General features: G+C 44.7%; 2 protein-coding genes across 13 annotated transcripts in view; both read right to left on the reverse strand.

The window, feature by feature from the left end:
* The window catches only part of VASH2 (vasohibin 2), a 29,805-nt gene extending 23,884 nt beyond the window's left edge, over positions 1-5,921 (reverse strand). The window contains exons 1-2 of one of the 3 annotated variants that reach the window (XM_021390406.1): positions 5,375-5,921; positions 2,317-2,390 (exon numbers count right to left, since the gene is read on the reverse strand). In XM_021390406.1, the coding sequence (XP_021246081.1) occupies positions 2,317-2,331 (15 nt within the window). In that variant the 5' untranslated portion in view covers positions 2,332-2,390; positions 5,375-5,921. Of the gene's footprint in view, positions 1-597; positions 1,103-2,316; positions 2,391-5,374 lie in introns of those variants that run through there. The other 2 variants (XM_021390407.1, XM_021390404.1) reach the window with 2 other exon arrangements.
* The window catches only part of LOC110395691 (putative deoxyribonuclease TATDN3), a 30,548-nt gene continuing 9,678 nt past the window's right edge, over positions 6,065-26,934 (reverse strand). For 2 of the 10 annotated variants that reach the window (XM_021390396.1, XM_021390394.1), the window contains exons 10-18: positions 15,710-15,854; positions 15,024-15,164; positions 14,647-14,714; positions 14,323-14,426; positions 13,054-13,164; positions 12,653-12,758; positions 12,332-12,443; positions 11,589-11,656; positions 6,068-10,206 (exon numbers count right to left, since the gene is read on the reverse strand). In XM_021390396.1, coding sequence (XP_021246071.1) covers positions 10,141-10,206; positions 11,589-11,656; positions 12,332-12,443; positions 12,653-12,758; positions 13,054-13,164; positions 14,323-14,426; positions 14,647-14,714; positions 15,024-15,164; positions 15,710-15,854 — 921 coding nt within the window. In that variant the 3' untranslated portion in view covers positions 6,068-10,140. Of the gene's footprint in view, positions 10,207-11,588; positions 11,657-12,331; positions 12,444-12,652; positions 12,759-13,053; positions 13,165-14,322; positions 14,427-14,646; positions 14,715-15,023; positions 15,165-15,709; positions 15,855-17,602; positions 21,036-21,095; positions 22,669-23,125; positions 23,242-24,111; positions 25,134-26,934 lie in introns of those variants that run through there. The other 8 variants (XM_021390397.1, XR_002436578.1, XR_002436577.1 and 5 more) reach the window with 8 other exon arrangements.

Consider the following 26,934-nt stretch of genomic DNA (forward strand, 5'->3'; position numbering starts at 1 on the left):
CCCCTGCAGAGGACCAGTCCCAGCCCACCAGCAGGGCAGCAGCCAGCCAGCCCCGGGGGTACAAGTGGGATGCCAGGGCTGCAGAGAGGAGACACAGATAGCGCAGTGGATCGCGTGTTTACAAAGCAAGTGGGATTCAGGAGCAGAGCGATGGGAGACTTCGACCCCGCATCGCTATTTCTAAGCAGCAACACCTCCACAGACAACAGAGCCGCTGCAGTGCGAGGGCTGATCCGAATAGCGCAGCGGGGCCAGCGACCGCCCCGTGCCTGGGAATACCAGGAGTCGGCTCGCCGCGGGCAGCCCGCACCGAACTGCCGCCTCCCGCCCCACCGCGCCCCATTGGGAGCAGGAGGCCGCCGCGCGCAGAGCGAGCGCTCCGTTACCCACCGCGGATAAAGCCGGCAGACTCGAACCTGGGGCTTTTCATTCATTACGGTCTGCGCGCACCAACCCACCAGCCCAGGCCCCGCACCGCGCCCAGGGCCCACCCTCTCTCAGCACCAGGCATCAAGGCCAGCTGAGCAGCAGGCAGGGACCCGCCACAGCGGATCGCGGGAGGGACGCGCAGCCCCTTCCCGCCCCTCGCAGCCTTACCCGGGCCAGGCAGGCGGCGCTGCGGATGGCGGCGGCCACGGCGCTGCCGTCGGGGTGCACCCTCTCCACGTGCCCCCACATCCGCTCCCAGGTCTGCCCGTCCAGCGGGAAGCCGCTCTTGTTGACGAGGAACAGCACCCCGCCGTCCCGCTGCTCCTCTTCCTCCGAGCCGCCGCCGCTGCCGCTGCCCGCCGCCCGCGGCTGAGCGCTCCGGGAGCGGCCCCCGCCCTTGGCCGCAGCCGACACCCGGCGGGGGCCGCCACCGCCCGCCGCTCCCGTCATGGCCCCGCCGCCATGCCCCGGGCGGGGGGCGACCGGGCCCCGCCGCCCCCTTCTATCAATAGAGATAGGTATAGACGTGCGTTTGCGCGCGCCGAGGCCCCGGTCTTAACGGCAGATACCCGCCCCCCGCGCGGCGTCCTGAGTCCCGCGGCCCGGGCGCCCCGGCCCGACCCCGGCCGCGCTGCGGGCTCTCCGCTCCATGCCGCCCCGCCGTTACCACGCTACGGCCGGCCGCCCGCCTTCGGCGCGCTCCTATTGGCGGCCGCAACAAAGAGGGGCGGGGCTAGAAGGCGGGGGGAGAAACAATTGGCGGAGACGCTGCCCGGCGCGGCCGCGACGATGGCGCCCCCCGGCGGCCCGAGGACCGTGCCCGGGGGCTGTGACAGGGTTGCCGCCCCGAGCCACCCGGCCCAGGAGCTGCCTGACCCCGCGGCCCTTCAGAGAGCCGTGCCCAGCCCCAGGTAGCCCCCCTAACTAACTGCCTAATAACAGAAATCCCACGTGTCAACGAGCCCCGTAAATGGCACCAAGTGAGTGAAAAGAGCTGTCCCCTCAGGCACCCTGAGGCTGGCATGTGCCCTGCCGTACCCTGTCCGCTCCATGACGGCTCTCAGAAGCCCTGGGTGTACGCCAGCCTTCTGCTATCGGCCCCCACAGGAGCTGGCATCCCCTGTGAGCCCTGCCAGCCACATTCTGTCAGCGTCCCGGCTGGAGGCTGGCATCAGGGACGCTGGAGAAAGGCTCTGCCAGCCAAAGCCAAACAAGGCCCTGCCTGCCAGGGCACCCATGCCCCGGAGCATCGTGGAGGGCACTGTGGTCCTCTCTTCAAGTAATAGGGCTGAGCAGCACTCTTAACCTGTGGTCTTCTTCCTAACAGAGCTTGGTGCCACCACAGCTGTTTTCTGGGCCAAATGAACTAATTTGATCATTAAGTCCTGCAGGAAGGTTCTAACCTTCATTATTTCCAATTGCAGACTCATTCACACGCAGCATTCAGAAGGCACTGCAGTGCAATTACACAACCAACGGAGGAAAAATTAATGGCTCTTAATTGCACCGTAGCAGCAAGGTGATATTAACATCGGCACTGCTTTCAGGAAGCTTTCTCCACAAGCGTGCAGGGAGCCCCAAACTAAGAAAATGGGGAGCTGCTCTCCCTGCTGAGACCAACGCAGACCCCTGTTGCCCCCTGTCCCCACAAAGCCCATTGCAGTTGCTGGGTGAGGAGTGGTCAGGTGCTGGCACAGGCTGCCCAGGGAGGTAGTGGAATCACTGGCCCTTGAGGTGTTCAAGAAACATTTAGATATTGTACTAAGGGACATGGTTTAGCGAGGAAATATTGGTGGTTAGGGGACAGCTGGACTAGATAATCTTAGTCATCTTTTCCAGACTTGGTGATTCTATGGAAAAAAGATAATGTGGGGTTGGAAAGTTTACCTGACACAACTGCATGATGGATGTGCAAACTTTAGTCCATTTCCTGGAATACCCATGGCAACCTCATTTGGTGCCTGGAAAGGAAAATAAAACTCATTTGCTTGGGCTTTTTGTCCTGACCTGGAAATCACGCTGGAATGGGATTTGCTTAGTAATGAACTGCAAGGTTAAATGGTGATAAGGATGTCACCATGGTAATATGTTAATTGCGAGTTTGCAGGAGTAGTTTGCGTAACCACTAAGAATGATAACTTTATGTATAAATCACTGTGATCATAAAAGCTGGGAAAATAAAAATGTAAAGTAGACTTAAAAAAAAAAAAAAGCAAGCTACGAAAGGAAGGCTTGAGGCTGTGCTACTTGGGAGCACTCCCCAAAATAACTCTTTCTGGAAACCCTTAACTGTTTGTTTTGTGCTGCTCTAGCAATACAGCATCAAACTGCTTCAGCTTTAGCAATGAACATCAGCAATGCCTTTTGATTTCTGCCTGAGCAGATCCAGGACCTCCTGCACTAATTCCACCAAAACACATCATTAGTGTTAATTTAGTTTAATGGGGCTCCACTTGATCTCAGTTTAATACAACAGGCAAGGTTTCCAGCACAGGAAACCAAAGTGGCAGGAAAAGCTGACATATCTGGACTAGCATGTAAATCCACCCCAGCATGCTCCCTAGAAATCTATCCTAGCCCTGCTGACAGCAACACAGCTCTTGCCCACCCTGTGCCCATTACGGTCACCTTGCTGACTTACAGCTAGTAGCACCACGTACAATGGACAACCACATCCTGGCTAGCCTGCCCTGCTGTCTTACTCCAAGGCTTCGGCCCCAGCCTGGGGAAATGTCTGCATTAACGCAACTTGTTGTGAAGGTCTCATTTGCCAGCATAGCATATGATTCACTCTCTGCAACAAGATCTGCTTGTAAAAAAAACAACGAAACACTACAGTAACCTTCCATAAATCTACACAAGCCATCTTTTTTGGACTGTTCATTTCCTCCATAACCTTCAGGCGCAGGGTGAACCACCCCACACCATCGCTTTGCTCAAGGGAACTGCATAATAGCAGCACAGGTAGCAAAGAAAGGAAGCTGCTAAAAAAAGGATCTGCTCCTCTGACACAAGATTGCTTCCATCTCCTCAGCAATTGGCGGCACCCCAGCTCTTGTCACAAAGGAACTGGAGTGGCTGAGTAGAGGTGAGAGCGGGGACTGACTCCATGCCAAGGCAAGGCTCTGTGTTTGAGTACTGAGTCACTGCTTCCTGCACCGGGAGAGGAGTGGATGCCGTGCAAACATTGCCTGCTTGAGATCAGGAGTACTTGAGAGTGGACTGAAAAAGTGATCAAGTTTAGCAATAAGACTTGTCATAAGCCCAGCAGCCACAAGCCCTTGGACTGAGCTGCTTTGTGAAATCTGCAAAGAAAGAAACGCATGATTCACTGTTCTCATTCCACAATAATGACAAAACATCACCGCAACACTGACGGTTTCATAAAGCAGCTTTTGATCTGGAGCAGCGCTTCAAGCTTCATTGGATGCCAGTGCTCCACAGATTAAAATTCCCCCCCTCAAGAAAGCAACGAACAGTAGACAAAACACTGCAGAAGCGCCTGCAGATGAGGGTAAAGTTCAAATACTGTGGTCACCTTCAAAACTTAAAGCCCTTAAAGGAAATACAGTCATTTGGAAAAAAATGATTTTTTTCATTCATCTACATTACACGCTGTCATGTGAATCATACCCATTTTGCAACTCTAGCAAGATTCTCACAGTCCATGGCAGAGCAGATGAAGTATGTTGGAACAAAGTCATCCCCAGCTCTTGGCTCCCCAGAAGCCACGGGATCTCCGTATCTCCACTGTCAGCTGCCTGGGTTGGGAGGCTTTGTCAGGCTGAGCCTCTGAGGGCTCCTCTACCCTTCTGAAACTTTTTTTTGAGCAAATACAAGAAGAGAAATCACGGGAGCTTTCGGCTTTAAGCATTAGCCTCCACATGAATTGTAGGCTTTTAGCAATAGGCCCCTAAATGAATTTCAGCTGCACTCTGGGAGCACAGGATACACAAATTGAAGTGCATGGAGCTGGTTAATAAGCCAAGGGCAAGCCATTCTCACCCCAGCAGGATGGTGCAGGTTTCTTCCTGCACCTGGAAGTTGTTCTGAATTAGCTGATGAATTATTCTGAGGAAGCCAAGTTATTTACCAAGGAATCAATGGAGAATATCAGTATGTACAAGCATAGAAAGGGCACTGTAACATTTTAATGTCTTCTACCCTTGACACCAGATGGACAATTCAATTTGTAAAATAATAAGGAACTCACAAGCGGTCCCCATTCAACCCGACCCAACAACTTTAGGACTCTCCCTTCTGATAAAAATCAGCGCCCTAGAGCCTAAGTACTGACGTTACCTGATATTCAGCAGGCACTATCTCACAAATCAGTAACCGTGTCTAAACACTGCCCACATTTTGCCTATTTTTTACTGAGATACAACTGCTGAAGTACTTTGTTATACAAAGTCCAGGATATTATTGTTTTGACTTCTAAAAGACGTTGTCTAAGCAAAGATAGAAATATTGATTCAGAACAAGGTCAGATGAGGTTAGTCAAGGCAGCAGGGAGGAAATCCAGCAAGCTCTAATGAGCCTTCTTAGCATAGGAAACAGCCAGAGTGTTCATTACCTGCACATTTTAACCGTGCAAAATCCAGTTTCTGGAAGCGTATCCCACTTGTTAGTTTTGGATACATAGAACACCCCTCCAGCTATAGAAACAAAGAACAGATTTTCTCTCAAGAATGGCTTTGACTCACAGTCAGGATGCCTTCACATCTCCCACATACCTGGTGAGGTTTCTTTTCTTTCAAGAAACACTAAGCGTCTGCCAAAGAATGAACTTTAAGGCAATAATAATTTGCTGTGATTGTTCCTTTCCGGCTGTGGGAATGTTTAAATTGCAACACTAAATGGGAATATAAGCCTACAGCTATCAGAGGGGTAACGTAAGAATACAGTCCTAACCAAATACAACTCCAAGTTAGCACTGACTTACCACACAAGGCTGGTGCGCCTGGTGCTCTGCACAAACTGCAGCCTCCTTCTAGGATTAATCTTGTAAAAAAGTAGCTCAGAGCTGTGTGGAGAAGGAAGGTGAAAATTAAAATCATTTTCTTACAGCGACTCTACTTTCTTTGAAGCTGGCTCCTTCAAACTTGCTTGGCCCCCAGCGCATGTCCTGGGAATCAACACTAATCATCTGAGAATAAAATAAGTAAAATAATCTTAGCACTACCCTGGAGGAGCTGACTTTTTGGACTGCCCTGCTTTAGGTCTCAGCCATACTTTTTCTCCATAGACCTCCTTCAAAGCAAAGGAGAAACCACTACATTAGAGCACTGCAACTTAATTACCGGTGCAAATACTTTAATTTCATACGCTGACAAAGTTTCCCTGTAAGCCAATAGTCTTGTGTGTAATACTTAGACAACATGTGTATATTCAGTCTGCATATAAATGTATGCGTGTTTATTAAGTGCACAGTATACAATTCACTTATAAAGCTTAGCTGTCCTACAGTAAACGACAGCTCTTGAGGGGGGGAAAAAATGAGTCATTCTTACACATCAGTTGTACCAGCAGCTTTGCTCCAATCAAGTTGCATGCTGTAAGCTTTCTAAGTGACATATAACAGTAAGGAATGATTTCACCCACGTATATACAAATATATAATACTGCATTCAGAGAATATTCATAGGGATTTTTTTATTTTCTTTTGAAACAAAGAATGGGACAATAACAAAAATTACAGCAAAAATCTTCACCATCTCCAAGAGAACAAAGATGAGCGGTAAATAACACAGGTCTTACAAGGAAATGCATTTCTCCTAGGCATATTTTTGCTTGTTCCATTCTATTCTGTGTATTAACATAATTTCACAGATTCCAGGCAGCATGTTATGTGTAGGGGGATAAAACGCAGATACAACAGCTTAGCTCGTGGGCTATGAACCGTTTGCAGTTTCTAACGCTTCAGGAGGTGTTATGTACAAGTACAGCAAGACAACAACCAACACTACATTCCCATTCACAAAGGAAAACCAATGAGTTCACAGAACGGAAAATCAGAGTGATATATACAGCTTAACCCTATTTCACTTAGTCATAGACACAGAAGTTAGTCCAAAGCTTTTTCAAAAAGCATTTTTTCCACTAGGAAACATAGGCTGATAACATTAAACACACACTCCTGTGATAGTTCCAGAGGCAACAGATTATCCTGAACAAATAGGATGGTTAAGAGGATGCGATCATGAAAGCCTTAACTTGAAATGACTCACATATATTCTTCCCACTTCCCTCATTCTTCCTTTTTAAAGATAAGCATTTAGCAACAGGAAGAGATACTGTGGGCAAGCACTTCTCTACAAAATAAATACTCTGAAAGAATTATCTTCCAATCTGTGAAAGGAAGATTCTGACTGCAGAAACCCCAGACTATGCCATACAGGTGTGATAGTTATGCACTTAGAGAACAGAAAGAGGACTTCAGGCTTACATTACAATACAAAAGTGCCAATGTGTCAGTGCTCTCTTGGTCTCTCCCACTTAAGTTAGCAAAAAACATAACATAGTCTGGAAGAAACTAACAGATTTCTTTGAAAGGCTAATCTCTGAATCCTGCAGCTGAAAGCATGCACTCTGATGGACCACGGATAACTTGCAAATGGACCTTTTGCTTGTGCTCAAAATTGCATGATAATCTCACAACCACCAGAATTCTCTTGAAACACCCAAAAGAAAAGTAGACTTAAAAAACACAAATTAACACATGGGACTGGGATGGCTCTCCTCACGTGGTTGCCGACTCCATCCTCTCATAGTTGGCATACACGACCCCATTCCTTGTCTGATTACTCTTTAAGCAGTAACGATTTTTAGCCTCTGCCAGGAGGGGGCTGAACCACAATCTCACGGTTCATGAAGCCAGAAACACTATTTCTAATTCCAGACACATTTGATTGACAAGATATTATTTAAAAACAACAACAAAAAAAAGCAAAAAATAAAGCTCCAATTACCCCAAACCTGTTTCTGCCACAAGCTAGAACCTCGGGGGTTTTTTTGATAAACAGACAATTATTGGTTTATTTGTTCCTTATTTCTCTACTTAACCTTTTATTTCTGTACTCAGTCCTCGCCCAGAAATAGCTTTCAAATAAATATATACTCACAGGTTTCCAACTTTCAAGTTCCTTTTGATCTGCATTAAATCCAGGATGTAATTAAGTCTTCATTATTAAGAATATTTTCTTTTCAGGAACCCTGCAGGCTTCCTAGCATGCAAAAAACCTTGTTTGGACAATTTCAGAGGGCAGCCAAGTAATTTGGCAGAAGATAAAAAACACAAGGAGCCAGCAGGGCTGGAATAGTTTTCAATAATCAAACGAAAACAACTAAACAAACTGGAAACAAGTGGGGAAAGGAATTTTAAAAATAAATTAAGAGCTCAGCCTTAGAATTTGAACAGTGCGTAGTAGACATGCAGAAAGTATTCTGGATACTACCAAAGATTCTACTGGACATTTGAAAGCACATCCCCCAAAACAGAATGTCCTGCTAAATTTTTGCTTTTAAAAGGGAACGTACATAGCAACCACTGTCTCTGAACACAGTAAAAATTTACTGAACCTGTATTCTGTGGAAGAGTTATATATATCACAGCATCACCACTTCTCTAAAGGCAAAAATCACTCACATCAAAAGAAAGGAACTTCCACTTTGCTCACTCAGGCTGAAAATGTGTACATTCCTGGATGGGGCAGCTGATATCAGTTAGTCATTTCATGTAAGAACTGAGATAAATAAATTGTCTCTGCTTTCACTCTTACACCCTTGCCTGCCATTTGAACATTTCCTTTCAGCTGTCTCACAGAGGACACCTCTCATAGAGCTTGTCTCTCCAGAAGCCATACAGTGTGCCCACTCCCTCTCTAGCACTGGACCTGGCAGAGGCACAGACTGGTTTTGGGAAGACAAATGTTCCAGATATGCTTGGCTTTTTCAGATATATACACTGCCATTCAGCCCACTCATGTCTGAAGCATTTATCACACAAAACGCTAAATTAAGAGCAAAGCTTAGAGGCTAAGTTAAGAAAGCTACATGTACAGGTTCTTTTCTATATAAAAAAAAAAATCTCTAAATCTATAGAGAAACAAGGCAGAAGAAAAGCATTTAATTATACTTAACACCTTGAAAGACTATCTTGGGAGTTGCAAAGTTCCCCATACCAAGCTGTAACCCACAGAAAACTTTGAGGAGGATTCAACCTTCTGGATGGCACTACAGCTGTACGAACTCACAGACTGCATCACTGATGGCACTGAAACTGCAGGCTCACCTTAAAGGCTGCTAAAGCCTCAATGCTGCTAACTCTGGCTGGACTATTCAGTACTAGAAGAGCCTCAGTATTACTGCAGCGATGTCAGTTCTGTAGCTGGGTAGATAGTACGCAAGGTGAAGAACAACAACATCAGAAGCACTGCAGTGAGAAATAATAATACAAATAATAATACAAAAGCAAAGAAGTATACTCCTTTTGTAGCTCAGATTCATTATTTAAACAGCAAGTATTTCATCAGACAAAGAGAAACATCACTATTTTCCTTTCAGTCACCCTTACAGCTTTTAACTGTGAGGAACAAGTTATACAACTGTTAAGTTATACAACGAGCACAAAAATTGTACACAAGACAAGTGATACAACACGTAACACAGAAATAAATGGAGGGGAAAAAACCCAACACAACAGGTAGAACACATTTTCTGATACTCCACAAATATTCAGGAGGTTTAACACGCAAAATGGAATTTCTTCAGCAGCACTGTTCAAACTCAAGATGAGGCAAGGATCTTCTTTACTTTGTAAAGGCACCATCTCTTTGTAAACATGTGTTCCTCTCATTTGAACTGAGAAAGCACTCAAAATATGCAGGAAGCAACCTGTGCAATCGTATTCCATTGCCTGTGAATACTTCACCGTAGATAGAGATCAGTGGTCTTTCTTCCTCTTTTCTTTCTATTTAATAAGAAATGTATTGTCTTCAATATGCCTAGTGGGAAACTCTTTAAATCTCCCCAGAAATGCTTGATGAATCTACAAAAAAGTATTTTCTCTCCTCTGCCTGCCAGTATCTAGCAAGAAGTTTCAAGGCAAAAGAAACTCAAAACACATAATTGCAGTCATCTCGTTTTCAGAATTGTGCTATAGACAGTTTCCCAGAAGGAAACACTGTCTTACATCAGAGACATTAAAAAGAAGTATGAACGCCCTCCAGTTATGCAGCCACCTACTCTGACTTCGTAAATGCACCAGAAAAGACTGAACAAGAAATTAACTAACTTTTGATTTCTCGGGGAGAAGATACTTCTGATCACGACTGTACTTTAGGATTCCAAATGCAAATTTTAGTGTGCATCCTAAATGTACATTTCTTCCTAGAATGGAGAGCATTTGGGGGTTGGACTCGATGATCCCCAGAAGTCCTTTCCAACCGCTATGATTCTGTGATTCAGACAGTTCTTCACTAGTGAAATGGCAAAACTTGAAATCTGTTAAAATAAATATTCCATACAAAGTTGTATTGTTTGTATCTTGGGCAAAATGAACGGAGCATCTTCATAGCTCCCACCACACAACTGTCACAAAATCACCAAACACACTTTACTAGCCATACGCATAAATCCAGTGATTCCACTAAATAATATTGTTCAGCATTCAACCAAAATTGTGCGTTTCTAAGCCATCTTCTTTCAGGTTTATAAATCTGACTGAATTTTTAATGCAGTACAAGTTTCACGTCCTACCGGATTGTCAACTGGTACCTGGGGGAAGAAAAAAATAGTAAGCAGGAATTAAGCTGTTACACAGCCAAAGCCACTTTCAACCTCAGCACTCTTAGGTAACTAAGAAGTTAGACTCCAATAGTATATGTAGCTTATTAGTTGGAAGAGACATTTATAGAAAGCCCTATTTTTCCTTCTCTTTCTGAAGAAAAAAAAAAATAAAAAATCCACAGAATTGAGTTTCTTCAGTATAACTCTAAAATACATGTTTACTGCATATAGATATTTATCACATGTAGATTAACTTCCTTTTTTTTCCCCCTCTATCATGCTTAAATACAGAAGAATCTTGACAATCAAGGTTTGGAATTGGTGTATTATTTTGTCTTCATTTACACAGGCAGCTGTTCTACGCTTATTAACACAGGCAGCTCTCATCTATGATAATACTGGGGCGAGAACTCCAAATTTTTGTTTTATTGTGGTTAATAGTAATGAAGTTGTGTGACAGTTGAGATAATTAACAAGGTAATGAGGGAAAGTGGAATAGTGATGGACTGCTATCTACAAGTCATCACATCCATCCCCATGATAACCCTAACCCAAGCTGATAAACTCACAGACTGTCATACCGTGCAAACACAGCCACGCAGGTGAAAGTTTGCTCATATGGCACCAACTTGCAAGTTTCTGAACCTTAAGTGCTCAAACTGATTGCAGTGACCAGAAACTGTTGTATACACAAGACACCTTTATAATAAAAAAAGGCATATACAGGGCCTTAAAATATCTGACTTCAGAAAGCTGTTTTCCTTATCTGCATCCAAAGGGTCAAGAAAATAACAGCATTGAAAAAAGTTTCAGGTGTTGGTCTTAGTTCTACTCGTGACTGAGTTAAGTTGTAAAAGCTGCTGACCCATGGTCTTGGAACCTCGTAAACAACAGGGTGCTCAGCAGAAGAATGACCTGGCTCTTCATGAAAACACAGAATAAGAACTGCAGCGTGACTTCAGTTCCTCAGACACCAACTTCACTTAAAGGGATGGCAGGTATTTAAAATAAAACATGTCATCTACAGCATGACCTCCCAGTGTGATATGCAAAAAAGGCTTTCACAGTTTACAAAACTAATTACAAACATGGAAAAATAAATAAATCCTAGACTCAAGAAATAAAATAAGAGATGAATACTAGCCATATAAAATTCAGGAAAATCTGAGAGCAGAGATTTTTCATGGAAGCTAAGGAGAGAAACATATCTGATGGCAATATCCCACATGGCTATGTCCTTACAAAGCAGCACAGAAACAGTCACATAGTAAGTTTTTGTCAATCACTCTTTTCTGTGAATATTATTATTTCAATAGAAGCCAATCATTCAAGTGTAGAAATATAATCAGTGTAAAAGAGTCACCACTTACAGCTTTAACATCCATATTCATAATTCCTGAATTCACATTGTGTCTTCGCAGATCTGATTTTATTAAGGCTGGGGAAAAAAAATGGAAAAAAGAAAAGAGAGAAAGTTGATTTCCAGCTTTATAATGACATGCATTTCAAGGGCAACATTCATACAGTGCAAGCACAAAGAAGTTGCTTTCAGCAAAGATTCAAAATACACGTATCGACGCTCGTAATTTGAAGCGGTGACAGTTGGAACTTGCTCCTCACAAATCACATGCAAAAAAAAAATGACAACAAAAGCTTTTAAACCATGAGTACGTAAAGCAAAGCTTGGTGGTTTTGTCACTTCCAGCATACTCCCAAGCACTGGCATGTCTAAATCACTCCTAGTTCAGGAATAAAAATCAACATTTCTTACATTTGAAAAACTGCAAACTCAATTTACCTATTTGCTTATGTTCACTATCCTACTTTGAAGGCAGACATCTGCCACAAATTCAGGACAAAGCTCAAGAAACGGGTGACAAATGGTTGTCCATCTATTAGCAACATCACCCTTAAAACAAAGCGTGTGTACACAGCAACTATGTAAAACTTAAACAAAACAAAACATACCCTGCACTTATTAGTCATTTTGGTCCTCAGCCCAGACAAGAAGTCATATACTAATACATATATATTCTAAGTGGTTGAAACATCTCAAAGAACCCCACATTTTTACATTTAAAATAAATCATTGCTTCCACTTCTGCTTAATTACCTGTTAAGATAATGCCCACAAACAGCCAAGCGCAAAGAAAGAGGTTTCCTGCACGAGGACTGTAGTCTGTTGTAAGCTTTCCTTGAACAAGTGTGAAGACAATTCCAAATATCTACAAACAAGTCACTTCATCAGTACCGCATAGAAAAGAGTCATCAGTTTCAGACCACATCGTACAGAACCAAATAGTAATTAAGAAATATATACTTTAAAAAGACCACAGCAACACAATGGAGACCAGCCAAACCTAAGAAAGACTTAGATTCTAGCAGAGCAGCCTTCCTGAACTTCACGCCACTTGAATAAACAAAGTGATATAACCTGTGCTGATGCGTTGAGGAGACCCGACGAAGTGCCCTCAGACTCTGGGTATGTGATTTCCACAGCAAATTCAAACCCAAGCGGCAGATAGCCAGTCATGAAGAATCTGATGAAGAAGAAAACAAGAGGATGATGGGTATAGCTTTCATCTGTTACTATGGCTATGAAAATCAAGCATCAACACCTGGTACTCTGAATTATCTGCTATTCTGAACTGTTTGTTTTCAAGATCTAATATGATTCAACACTTGCTTTGCCTGCCAAACAAACCACATCTACAACCTACAGACATAGGTTGAGAGCATGGTGACAGAACATGCAGTAGAAACAGAGCTAAAACAGCCAAATACTGTTTCTGAGCAGAACTGCAATTAGCCTTCCAGCCTCCTTTCATCGCTCACCCAAGCACTCCTCCAGTCACAAACACCAGTATAAGGTATCCGAGGTCCAGCGTGAAGGTAAATACCACCATCCCAATGAAAGAGAGAATGTAAACAATCAAAGTAGTTTGCCTGCAATGCAACAACAATAAAAATATATTAACATTTTAAACATAAGGTCATAGCACATTGCTGAAGTACAGAACAGTCATTTAAACATTATTTATTCCCTTGCTAACAACTGACCTTCTACAATAATGAAATTTGTTTCCTGTCATTCTGACTTAAACATATCATGCGTTTCAGTGAGAATACAATCCTTCCCCAACTCCTTACTGCCTTAGTTTCACAGCTGCTTCATTTAAGGCCAAGAGAACTACTCAGACTCTCAAAAAATGAATAACTGCACAGGAAACTACTACCTCAAGACTATTTTAGTTCTCCACTGTGCTGCATCTCTTGGCCATTCTGCAGCACAGTCCATTATAAAAAGATCAAAGCAGCAGCAGACAAATCGATATTAGTGATAAAAATCAGTCTAAGAAGCAAGTTAAAAAAAAAAAAAACACTTTAAATCTGGAATTAGGGATGTAATCCAAAACATTAAAGCATGCATCACTCATTTATAAGCCAAAAGGCATGCAGATACAATCTAAAGCACTAGCATCCTATAAATTTTTACAGTGCTCACATGTGAGAATCAGCAAGGGAGAACTCCTCTGCTGCCAGCAGCACTCCGGAGCACTGCCCACTCCTGGGGGGCACCAAGCCACAGGTGATGGACCCAAGAGCCCTTACGCCAAAGCAGAGTTCTGCTGCATGGTCACCCCCTGAATGAAAGCCAGTGTTATGCTTCTTAACAGGTCCAGGAGTAGTACAAGAACTGGGAATCCCTCAACTGGATGCTTCACAAAACAAGGAAGAGTAAGTTTTGAGCCTTTATGCTTTCCCTGGAGAAGGAACCTACCGGGCTACCTGGCCACTACATGTAGGACACACAATGCTTTTCATGTCAACCTAACACTCCCTGCAGAGACAGGAGTAGATGGAAAACCCCTTCATGTCTTTGCATTCTCCACAGCACATGCTATCTCATTTCTTTTGGCCAAGAACCAGTAACAGAGAGTCAGACTTCTACTGTAGCCTCTGAAACTCATCTTCATCAAGGCTGAAGAAGATCAGGGATGTGCTGCATTTTATCATCAGTTCACTTCCACACTTGCAGTATTTTTCTAACATGATTGCACCAGTCTCCTACCCTTAGCCCCATACATGCCTACCCACACTTACTTGTACGTTTTAGTGTAATCCAGCCACAAACCACAAATAATCGAACCCACCATTCCTGCCACCACCAGTGTCAAGCCAATTCTCCCAGCGTTCACTTCTTCTCCCTTTCAACAAATATTTATATGGTGCTCATTAATAACTTGTTTCTACTCAGAGTCAAGTTCAGACCTCTTGGCAGTCATACGTGCAAACAAACATTCCTATGACTCCCACAGCTGTATGATGCAAGAAACTGTATGGGGGGGGGGTACTAAGGAAACCAAATTTAAGTAATAAACACCATCACCTCTGCAAATATAAAATTAAAAAACAAACAATACTTACCTCATAATGAGTTACTATCATCTGGTTTAATAACGTGGAGACAGAATAAAATGTTCCAGTCATAATTCCTGCAATAGCAAAACAATAGCTTCAGTCATCCCACATCTAGCCACACAGATCTGCTACCACAGAGTTAATCTTTTGGTATTCAAGACTCAAACCAGAGGAATAACCTTTTATCTGCCATGTGAGATCTCTTCTCCAGACTGATAAATGGCATTCTGAATACTGCTGGGTTTTCCAGTATAGGCTGCTGAATACATAGTAGTTTGACATTTCCCTCCCTCAATCAAAAATCCACAACAATTAAACCTCACCATGCTTCTGGCACACATTGGAACTGCTCTGCCAGACAACAGCCAGATATAACCACTTACCATAGCTGATCAGCAGAAGTACAAATGGGACGTTTCTGACCAAATTAATAATCGACTGCTTGTAGGAGTAATCCTCAGGAGGCATAGCTTGCAGGAGTGCTTGAGAGTGACTAGGAGGGTATTTGGGTTTCTCTTCAAACACTAGGGAAAAAGAAGAAAAAGATTCTCATCTGCCTTTACCAAAGTCATGCTTGTTCCTTTTTTGAAGTATGAAGTGTGATAGTTCAATACATTTCACAAGATTAATTTGTCTTTTTTAATACTTCCATAAATATATATCCTAGATTTTCTCATGCAAGAAACAAGTCATGGCCAGAATAGACAAGTTAATTAATTTGTTCACAACTCATTGCTACCAGCATATGGTTAGAGACTGACTTCGTCTGCAATGTGTCTAGACCTTTACATCTGAATTGCGAGAATAACAGAAAGAATTTCCATTACATCATAGTGTCCTCAGGGGTCCTAGCAAAAAACCTGCATGTCCTGAGAGAGGTTGCTCCATGTGAAGCATGACACACAGTAAAGTTTGTCTCCTAACCTTGACACAACAGACAGTGAGCACAAGTAACCTGAGAACGGGTTACTTGAGAACTCCTGTGGGCTAAGTCAGATGGCTGAAGTACAACAGCATAAACACTCCCTGTGGCCACAGTACTTTCACGCTTTAAGAAGAGAACACTTACCAACGCCCGTTAAGAAGAACAGAAGTGTGGATACTATTGCTGTTCCATAGAACATGATGCTTATATTATGTGCCATTAGATCAATATCATCAGGGGTATTTGGAACCAGAACAGGTGGCAACAAAAAGCCAATTGCAGTGCCAAGCTGTAAAAGTAAGAAAAGAAACAAAAAATCATTTTCCTGACATTTTGGGTATATGTATAAAGCACTTGAAAACGTCAAGGAACACCAGCCTTAAATTACTCTCCAACTTGTCTCTGCTGCTCCTACAACTCCAGGCTACATTCTTAAGAGCTAGAACAAATTCTTGGACTTAAAAAAACCTGCATCCATTTCAGGTTAAAATAAATAAAATGTCAATGACTGTTAGAGCAGCAAATTCACCCCTCAGAGAGCACTCACACCAGAGGTGTGCCAGCAGGCTTTTCAAAGCAGCCTTTGTGCATTTGCCTTGGAAGTCTTTCCTTTCCTTTTTTTTTTTTTTTTTTTTCCCTTTTTTGCACAGGCGATCCTCACCCTTCAGTATATGAAGCTCATAAGCAGAGTACACTACTATGCTTTTTCTTAATGCATAGGGCTTTTCCCCCCCTCCCCCCCCCCCCATCAGCACAACCCTACGTGGTACCCACAATCATTCAGCGACACCATTTTTCACCTTCTCCATACAGACAGCTGCAGTACAGAGATTATGGTCAGAAGGATCAAGAAAGAGCCTGGTACACTCGATCTGAGGAACTACTTTTGAAAACCTGGTGCTCAAAACAACCCTTGCCGGGTGAACAGCCACGCTCTCAGAGATCTGTGTTTCACCTGCAAGTAAGCAGCACCTCGACAGATAATGTATGTGATGTGGGACTATCCCTGCACTGATGTTCCTCTCCTTCACCAGCATCAGAGCGATGCACAGTCCCACACCCAGTTTCAGCACTAGCTGGGTGGGCCTTGGCCACCTTACTGCCTAATGGAGGCCCCAGCAGCTCCTTGCCACTGGGAGGACTGGTGAGCATCTGGAAGTGCAGAGATGTAGCTGACAAAGAGACCTGAAACGTGATTCTGGAAAGCAGATGCAAAACTGTTGCTGGACTGCTAAAATATTATTATTAATAATAATTTTCAGTTCAAAATGGATTGTTTACTCGTTCAGAGAAAGACGCATAATGAATTGCTGTGGGAAAGCATCAGAATAGTTGCTAATACAGAAGTAGACTACAGCGAGAACCTTAACCTAAATATTACCACTAATAATCCAAAGTGCACAGTCATAAATCATCGGACTCATCAGATGGAAAACACAACCTATATTACCTTAACAAAACCACACCTAAGACCTCAGCCTGCACCAGTGACCTTGCTGGGAGTTCTACCATTTTGCTGCCACAGACAAGCAGGGTCGTGGGCTGAGAACAAGGCGACAGGGGAAGAAAAAGGAGCAGCACCTCATCTCCACCCTTGCTTCCAGAGGTGCCTGGCCCAGCTCTGATAAACCAGCAGGGGATGTGAGGAGATCTGACTCAGTCATACTGCCACCTCACGCCACCGCCTCACACCACACCATCACCTCATGCCACCTCGTATCAGGAAACATTTCTTCTCAGAAAGAGCGGTGCTGCACTGGCACAGGCTGCCCAGGGAGCAGGTGGAGTCACCGTCCCCGCAGGCGCTCTAGAACCGTGTAGATGTGGCACTGAGGGAGGTGGTCAGCAGGCACGGTGGGGATGGGACGGGGCTGGACACGATAACCTTAGAAGTCTTTTCAACCTAAATTCTTCTGTAATTCATGGCACTTCATGCCACCACCACCACGGCCATCACTTCGTGCCCACCGCCAGCACCGCCGCCGCCTCAGCCCACCTCCCCGGCACACAGGCTCGAAGCCAGCGCCAGCCCCTCACCTGGTTGCCCAGCACGGCCACGGAGCAGGCGGTGGAGACCTCGGCAGGGCCGAACCAGACGGAGGCGACGCGGGAGGGCAGCCCCAGGATGAAGACCTGCGCGACGGCGCACACGGCCTGCGCCGCCATGGTGATCGCGTAGCGGCCGGGCGCCAGGCTGGCGCACTTGAGCCACGCGCCCAGCGCGTTGAGCCCCGCACCCAGCAGCGCCGTGAGGCGCAGGCCGCGGGCGTCCAGCAGCCAGGTGGCGGGCAGGATGAGCGGCACGTAGGCCACCATGTACACCATGGAGAGCCAGTCTATCTCCGTGAAGGACACGCCGTAGAAGTGGACGAAGACGTTGCTGAGGATGCTGTACTGGATCCACTGGAAAGCGTTCACCAGCGAGTAGCAGCTGAAGACGGCCAGCACCGCCAGCCGCCGCCGCGACAGCCGCGTCTCCGGCCGCCCGCCGCCCCCTCCGGCCCCGGCCGCCGCGCATCCTCCTGGGCTGCCGTTCTCCGCTTCCTTGCCGGGGAGGAAGCCGTTGTGCTGCGGGGCCCCCAGCATCTCCCCTCTCTCTCCCTCAGCCTCCCCCTCCTCTTCCTCGCTGCCGTCCTCCACCATCTCGGCCGTCTCCCCGCCCAGCTTCCCGGCAGCAGCGGTTTCAGCTTGGCACAGCCGGCGCCCGCCGCCCCGCGAGATCACCGATCTGCCGCCGGGCGGAAAACGGCCTCGGGCACCCGGCGTGGGCAGTGGAAGGCGGGGAGAGGCCGGGGCGGTTCTGAGCGAGGAGGGGCGGGGCGGGAGGCGGCGCTGCGCGGAGCCGGGAGCGGCTGTGTCGTTCTGCGCGCAGCGGGGCTTTGGGATGCGGCGCTGAGAGTGCTTCCCGCTCGCCGTCTGCAGCTCCAGCTCCTGGTGTGGGATGTTTCCAGAGCGGGAAGGTGCTGTTTCTGTATCAACGCCCGCTGTCGTTCTGGGCAGAACAGTCCCTATTTATTTCAGGTGCTGAGTTGCATTCTGAGTGGTGGTGCTTGCCAGCAGGCTGCCCTTGTATTCTATGCTTACAGTCTTTTAGCCTGAACCTCTGAAGTCTCTCACTGCAGATGAGAGGAAAGCATATGGAGACAGAAATGACGTAAATAATCCCCACAGCGTCCCGGAGGTATCAGCAGCATAATCTCGTTCCCATAAGCTCTTTCTCAGCTTTTGCACTCTGTGCCACAGGGCCGGGCGGCTGCAGGCCTGTGCGTGGCGGCCCGCCCATCAGGTGCACTGCAGGCTGCATGCGCTGCTGCCCCGCCACAAAATGCTCCCGGGAACACAGCCCAGTGCTCCCCTCAGGGCATAGGTTCGTCTCTTTGCAGCTCCAGTGTGAAGAAATGCACTGATGGGTTATGACACAGATGGCAAAGATGGAGGCCTGACTTGAGGCAGAGGGTGCCCTGGACTGGCACCGTGCTTGGGAACGTGCCTCTACCTCAGTCCTTCGCTGCATCAAGAGCCATGGGCAAAGCATTCCTTGTTTCCACCCACCCTCCGCAGTTTGATGTGATGCACACCCCAGAAATCAGGCTGCGTGGCTCACATGTAGCATGTGTAGGCTGTCAGTTGTCACCTCAATAAGTGATGTTCCCTTAAACCTTGCCCGATACGTGTTTGTGTAGGAGTGGTATCTGGCAGCCCCACTATGATTTATAATTCTGCTGCTCTGGACAATGTGCCATTATAAAAATGTATTGTTCTTCAAAGAGCATTAGGAAAATACCAAAATATTTAAGTTTATTACTGGCTTCTGTGGAAAATCATTTTACATGTGCTCAGCAAATAGCATACCACAAATTGTTGGTGCATATGTTAGAGCCTAATCAGATTTGTGTATGAGTGGCAGATGGACTTAGCCACCCGCCTTAAGTTTCCTCGCTAATTATGATTTGGTATTTTAGTTAACATCAGGTGATCTATTTAAGCCACAGTTCCTGATCTAATTTAGACCATGAATAGTACTATGAACACATTCTTCAAAATGCTAACTTGGCTATGTTTGCTTTCCCTGAGCACTTAGCTAAGCAACGGTAGTGATGACTGCAGGCACTATGGATTTTTAGAGACTACAGGAAGCGAATCTTGAATTCACAGATAAGCAAACTGCTTTTTTTTGCGATTAAGTTACCTATACCAGATTCAGACCCTCCTTGCCTCCTTCATTCCTTCCAAGAAAAAGCCTGATCTAGTTGTACTTCTCTTGTATCTGATCAGATGCTGGGTAAATTCATTTCTTCTGCCCGACTTAAACTCTGAAGTGCTACTTGCTGCGGAAGCATAACCTTATTAAAAACAGGACTTTGTTTTGGTTCCTCTTCTTCTTAAACATCAAAGCAACAGAAGAGTCTGCTTTCACTTTAGGTGTGTCAGCATTACATGTCAGTAGATGTGCTGAAAAAATATCTTGAGACCACATCTCATACTTCCAACGGTATTTGTTCGTTGTCACTGGAGCCCAGCCGTCTACACTGCTCAACCACTAGAGCAATCCTTACCAAAGGGTTGGCCTGGGATAGTCACTGTTCAGTATTTAGTATGGACTGGGAGCTCCCATACCCCCCCGCTCATTCAGACACAGGAAAATTTCACACTGTAGTAGGCCTTGCAGCATAGTGAAAGGACTACAGCACTTTGGGTACACAGATATAGCTCTTGTTCTTTCCAAAGAAGGTGTAAACAGTGATCTGATTTCATTTAACTTTTTTTTTTCCCATTGTATTTTGGGTCACATTGCAGTCCACCCAATGATAATACTCACCCCTAAAGACATAGGCAATGAGGCTTTGTTCTTCTCTCATACTCCCTTCTCCTACTGTTACACTATTGACTCCGCACAGCAGGCAGAGTTAGTGCTGGCAAATATGCTCTGGGTAAGGTTCAAATTCAGCCTGTTCTAGAGTTGCACACATCTGAGCTTTCACTTTCACACCAAACAGACAGCATCTTCTTTGCATGACAACACACAAAGCTTCACTTGCTTTCTACACAGGAATCCCACACAGAAGAAATAACCAGACACCTTTCTCAAAATGATGTCTGAGGCAGTGAAAAAAGCACCTGGTTGCAATGGACACGATAAGGCAGTGCAGATGCTTGGTATGAGGGAGAACTAGCACAGCCTGGCTTGCACCTCAGAGGATAGGTTTCCCTTAAAGCCCTGGAGGTCATCAGGGGACTTTAGAGAAGAAGAGCCTAAGACTGACAGTAGAATGAGAACCTGGATGAAAGCTAGCTCCCACAAGGAATGTGGATTTTTTCCAGAAAGAAGTTTATTTACAACCGATCAACTTGAAGTCAAGTACATCACTGCCACAGCTACACTGACCTTAGTGAAGTAAAACCAGGTTGATTTTGATGAGATGAAGTCAATGCAATTTCATCTCTGTGATTTATCTCCAGAAGTACATTCCTAAACAGGAAAAGGCAGAACAAATTAACAGCACCAGGAAAAACTTTGATACTTGCATCCTAACTTTTTACACTGCTGTATTTCATAGGCTTCACAACCATTACTTCTGATTTACATCTGTCTGCATGAGAAGCAGGGCCAAGGATGTTGCTGAACAGCAGGAGAAAGTTATCCTGTGAGAAGCAGCCATTCCTCACTTAAAATGTGCATCCTTGGAGTTCAACACGTCCTGGATAATTTATGAAACTAAAAACAGAAGGCTGATGTCAAGGTTTTCAGGACAAATTTAGCTTAGAACTGCTGCTATCCTTTTTCGATCTAGCCTCTCACCCAAAATTCGTTACTATTACTGTAATATATTGTCCACTGAAAAAGTGATATACTTTCATAGCTATTTCCAAACTTTAATTTCATCTTTCAGATAATGCCATCTTTGGATGAAATATTATTCAGAAGGTGCCTTTTTATTTCAGTTCAGAGCATATAACAAAATAAAGGGAAGTCAGCTACAGAGTGCTGCTTTCAAGGTGTAGTTAGCTTTCCAATGCTCCCAGCTAGGTTATTCCAGTGGTATTAATTCCTAGGCACGTTCTTCTTCCAATTCTCACAACAGCATCTAAGCCCTCCACCTAGAAATCCACAAGTGAATCTATCTTTGTGGAACTTGAGCCTAAGGGTAGGAATCTGAAATGAACATTTCACTGGGACTGGGATTGTAGAATGTTGCCAAAACACCAACACTTCTTTGAAAATAAAATTGGAATTTTTGTGTGCACCTGGCACACAATTAAGATTTCCAGGATTTTCTGTTTTTAATGTTCAAAACCACTTCAGTCTTTACTGTCAAGAATTTAAATGTTATTTTATAAAGCACTCAACTCCCAGTTACAGTTTGCAATGCAAACATTGATCTCAGTGCAGGGACAACCTCCACTGAAGAAATGCAGTGTACTTGTCTTTAGACAAAAAAAAAAAAAAAAAAAAAAATCCAACTACAGCAGCTTAAGAAAGTGATTTCAGAACAAAAGATCTGAAGTTCCAGCTGAGCTGGAAATGAACTACTTTAGCAAGATATTAAACAAACTTCAGTAAGCTGGACTTGAAATAAAGGTCAAAGAGTCACATGTTTAAATTTCTTCATTGAAAGCTGTTAAAAGAATACAGGGAAAATGTAAACATCCTCTTCCTCCTATACAGTCCTCATTCCAGCAACATTCTCCTGCTCTCCCCATAAAGCCATAACCTCTCTCACAGAATGAGTATCTGCAATACAAAGCACTTAACTCAAGTTTGTTCATAGATAACTCCAGGTGCTTGTCTGGGCACCTTAATTCTGGAACTTAACTGCCCGTAGTAGGGCTGTTTGTCAGTGACCTGTATGCAATTTTTTTATATACTGGCAGGCACACAGAAGTACAGTCAAGCATCAGAGAAAAGTTCTAAATTTTGAAATATGGGGAGTGGTAAGTGAGCAGGGTACTCTTCTGTAAATAATATTAGACATTAGCATTCTGAGATGTCTCAATCCATACAAAAGATGCAGAAATGTACATCTGGTCCTTCTGTCATGCTGCCATCTGGTTTTCCTTTTGTAGTCAGCTGTCAGTTTGTAATGCATCACAGAATTTTTCTCCTGAGTTTCCAAGCAAAGCAAGTGGGGAAAAAATGTTACATACACAGAATTTGTGTACCAAAAATAAAAGTGAACAAATACAGTAGGTAAAAAGTTGTTGGGTTCTTATTCATCATGGATAAGAGCTTCTTCATCTATTAAAAAAGTGTAACCTCCATCTGAATTCTTTATAAACAGTAAACAACAACAACAACCTGCACCAATTTAATGTGCTATACCAATGAAAAAACACTGTAACAGGACTTCGGTCTCCCTACTCTCTTTTACTACCTGCTCCATCTCAACTTAGCTGTCTGGTCTGCGTGCACACACTCTTTGAAAATTAGATGGAAGGGAAATGCGGATTTGAATCTACTAAGAGCCAAGTATGGAAAGGCGCTTGTATTTTAAAGACAGGTTTGCTCACCCGATCTTGAGAAATGTTTTACTTTTACTACTGAGGAAACCCAAATACTTACTAACAGCTTGAAGTTCCCAATTTCTCTCTGAAGAAGTTATCAGCAGGAAGAGAGCCATGTTCCTTAAAGGCCTACCTCTATTCCATAGGGAAGACTCTGGCTGACTTCAGCGTAACTAAAAATCAGAGGGATTTTTTTTGTTTAGACTTGAATAAAAATAATAATAAAAAAAACAATGCCTGCCCAAGCCCCTGGCTGTGATAGCACATTATGGAAAATGCAATAACATTCCTGCAGCCTACATCACTTAACAGGAACTCAGCCATCCAGACACCAAAAGGGACTTTTTCTGCTCTTTTGTTGGGAAAGCACTGCAAGCATTCTTCAAAGACCCCTTCAGACAGCTCTCTTTATAGTACACCTAGCAAGACTCTGACTATTTCAGATTAGCCGCAAAGCCAGAACATCTCAGGGAAAATTCTCCTCCTGTTTTACTACTGGGGAGATAATTCAGTGTTCTCCAAGGTGTCAATGAATGCATTCACTGGTATGCTTTACTGGAGCAGCTATCACATAATTTCAGCCCAAAAGAATCATAGAATTAGCTAGGTTGGAAAAGACCTATAAGATCATCCAATCCAACCATCCACCTACCACCAAGAACCCCACTAGACCATGTCTCTCAACGCTATATCTAAATGTTTCTTGAACACCTCCAGGGACGGTGACTCAACCACCTCCCTGGGCAGCACATTCCAGCGCCTGACCACTCTTTCAGAAAAGTAGTGTTTCCTAATGTCCAGCCTAAATCTCTCCTGGTACAACTTGAGGCCATTCCCCCTCGTCCTGTCAAAAGCTGACATGCTGACTTACATATTATTTATCTTTTAAATCCTTGTGACTCTTCTTATATGAAATAATAAGACCAGGCCAGTAAAAAAGAAAATATTGTGTTACACTGCACTGAGGCTCTTACAGTGGATGAAATTTAGAGAGAACACGGGAAGAGAGTTTTAAAGAGGCGTAAGTAAGGGGATTGATCTACCTGTTTTTGACTACACCTATTTGTTTGGACCAAGGGAAGGACCCATTGTTTGGACTCATTTTCCAACGTGGAATCTGTTTAATTAATTTCCAGTGCTGCCAGGAAAACAAAACAAAGCAGAATAGCACATGACAAGGTCAATCTCACCGCAGAATCAATATAGGAACATTCAAAACACAAACCAGATTTGCCAGAGTGGCATTCAGACTGTTTAAGCTTCTGGAGATAATCCTGTATTTCCAATGAATTGCAAACACAGGCTAAACAGAGCATTTGTGTCCCTTATGACCTCACACAGTACAAGTGGCTGGCAGCTTTTAGAAACCCTAGGAGAGGAATGAAGAGGAAATAACTTGGGTCCTGAGAATAACTTTTGATTGCTTACTTCTCTTCACAGGCTGTGGAACGTGGGCCCCTTGGAGCTACGCACAGGATGAAAGCTGTGTTGGATGTCAGCAAGCAGACTCCCAGAGCTAGTGGAAAGCCACTGGTTACTTGAACACACTGGTGAAAGAACGCCCTGGCTGGTGGCTTGGGTGCACCATGCTCAGCAGCGTCCCCAGGTGCCTGCTCACTGTTGCCTTCTTTTATTCCTCATTACACGCTAACTCTCATGTTAGCACAGCTCTTCCCAGGGTAAATGTCTGGGTGCTAGAAGCAGTGATAGTTCAGTGGGTAGAGGTGAAGGTAAAAAAGTTCAGCCTCTCATTTCAAAACATTTAAAACCAGCCAGCTGCTACATGAGGCCTTGCTCAAATCCCAGCATCTCATTTTCATTCCAAAGGAAAACAGGTCTGCGGGGAGTACTGGTATCACTGATATTTTCCACGGCGTGTAAGTCACCCCTGGTCACCCGCAGCCTCCCCATCAATCACTTCTCCTTCTGCATTGATTCAGATATTGGAGAACGATAGCTGGAAAATAAAGCAGAAGGCCAAGCCTCGTGCAATCTAATTATAGTGCGCTGAAACGGCTTCCAGGAACTCCGCAAGGATAGATACCCTGATCGTGCCACATAATGGCTGGAAAAAAAGTAAAGGTAACAGTCAGGTGGGTTCCCTCCCAGGGAAGTAGTAAAGGTTCACACATTGTGACTGCGCTTGGTACCAGACCAACACCAAGTAGTACCACCAGCCCAGTGCTGGAGAGCTTCCTGAGCACAGAGCCACATGTCTGAGCACAGACGCAGGCACCAGTCTGTGTCAGCGGAGGCAGTGAATACAAAGACATCTCGGCGATCAGTTCCAAAGGTGTGCCTAAGCCTGTGTCCTGCACCCGCTGGTAAATAAAATGAGGGGCAATTCTGACCTTCCCCCTCATGGGAAGCAATCATTTGCTGACTGAGTGAGAAGACAAATTTTTTGCTCAGTGCAAACCCATGCCTTCAAAAAACAGTGTCACTGAGCAAGTTCATTTTTTTATCTTAATTACTTAATTACTCCATGAAAAGAGCACTATCCTGCAGCGATGTCCCAGACCAAACACAGACAGCTGTCCCTTTCCGCAGATCCTGATCTCTATTTTTTTTAACACTTTTATCAGCATAAGACACATCAGAAGCCAGGTGTAAAGGTAGTTTCACATCTCCCTTTACACTGACTCACTCCTGATGCTGTTCTGATCAGGCTGTCACAGCTGGATGGCTATTATCCAACCCCACCTTTGTAGCTGTTACGCCAGGTCCAAAGGCTATACAAGTAATAGCTGGCAGAAAGCCGTATGAGGACACCTCCGTCCCGAGCCACCCTCTCTCAATCACTCAAAGTGGCTTTATGGCCGGATCACATGGACAGCACATGGCAAAGCGGCTGTGATCTCTGATCTCTGATTTCCTCTAAACATTTATTTTCTAGTGGTCACCACTGGCCAGATGTTATTTTCTTCTTGATCCTATTTGCATCTATCTGAAGTTTAAGACAATCTTTGTAAATGTCGGACTAGATTTCATTTGTTTTTATTGTTAGTGCTCTGAGCACCTGTGTAGGCACAGTTGTGACCCTTCCCCATGTGTATGCACTGCACACAGCATGCTTATTTACAGTAACACGGCTTGTGTATAAAAACAAGGGAAATTTGATCTTGGTGTTCCTGAGGTTCATATTTATGAAATTAAACTAACTTTTTGTTGGTGGTGGTGGTAACAATGTTTTTTTCTAAATACTGACTCACTGGGTAGAGAAGAACTGCTATCTACAATGGAAAAAGGGCTTTCAAACAGACACAGCTCTTTCTTACAACAATCTGACTCCAAAGGTTTGTCAGTCTACACAAAAATAACACAACTAAGCTATGGGTGTTAATGCACTAAGAGGTCTACGCAAGATTTGTTCCTTTCTCCCCTCCTCCCTCCTCCATTCTAAGTCACACCTATCAAGGGCTGAAAGCTGAACTCCAGATGGGGTTTTTAAGGACAGCTAGCCCAGAGGCACGCTGGGTGGTGCAGCCATGCATGAGCAGATCACTGGCAAAGTCCCGTGGAGAGAAAGCAGCCCTCTATCTTTTCTCTCCGCTTGCTTCAATGGGGACCTTTCCTCTGCTGTGTCACGCAGCTTGGGACAAAATTGGGACTATCGCATGTACAAACCCTGGGCAGTCCCATCAGGTAAACACAACCCAGTTACCACCGAGAGAACAGTACCAGTACTAGTGAAAAAAGGTGAAGAACCATAACATGGGGTCTCCGTGGGGAGAAAGGATGGGAAGCCCATAAGGTACCTTATGTCCAATCCAAGATGTGCTGGATGATCATCCTTCTGGGATCTCTTGGTGGATCAGTGTACGTGCAATAAAATACTTAAATGCTTGCTTTGGCTGATTGTATGC

Source organism: Numida meleagris, chromosome 3 (genome assembly GCF_002078875.1).
Source record: "Numida meleagris isolate 19003 breed g44 Domestic line chromosome 3, NumMel1.0, whole genome shotgun sequence".
NCBI classification, from domain to species: Eukaryota; Metazoa; Chordata; class Aves; order Galliformes; family Numididae; genus Numida; species Numida meleagris.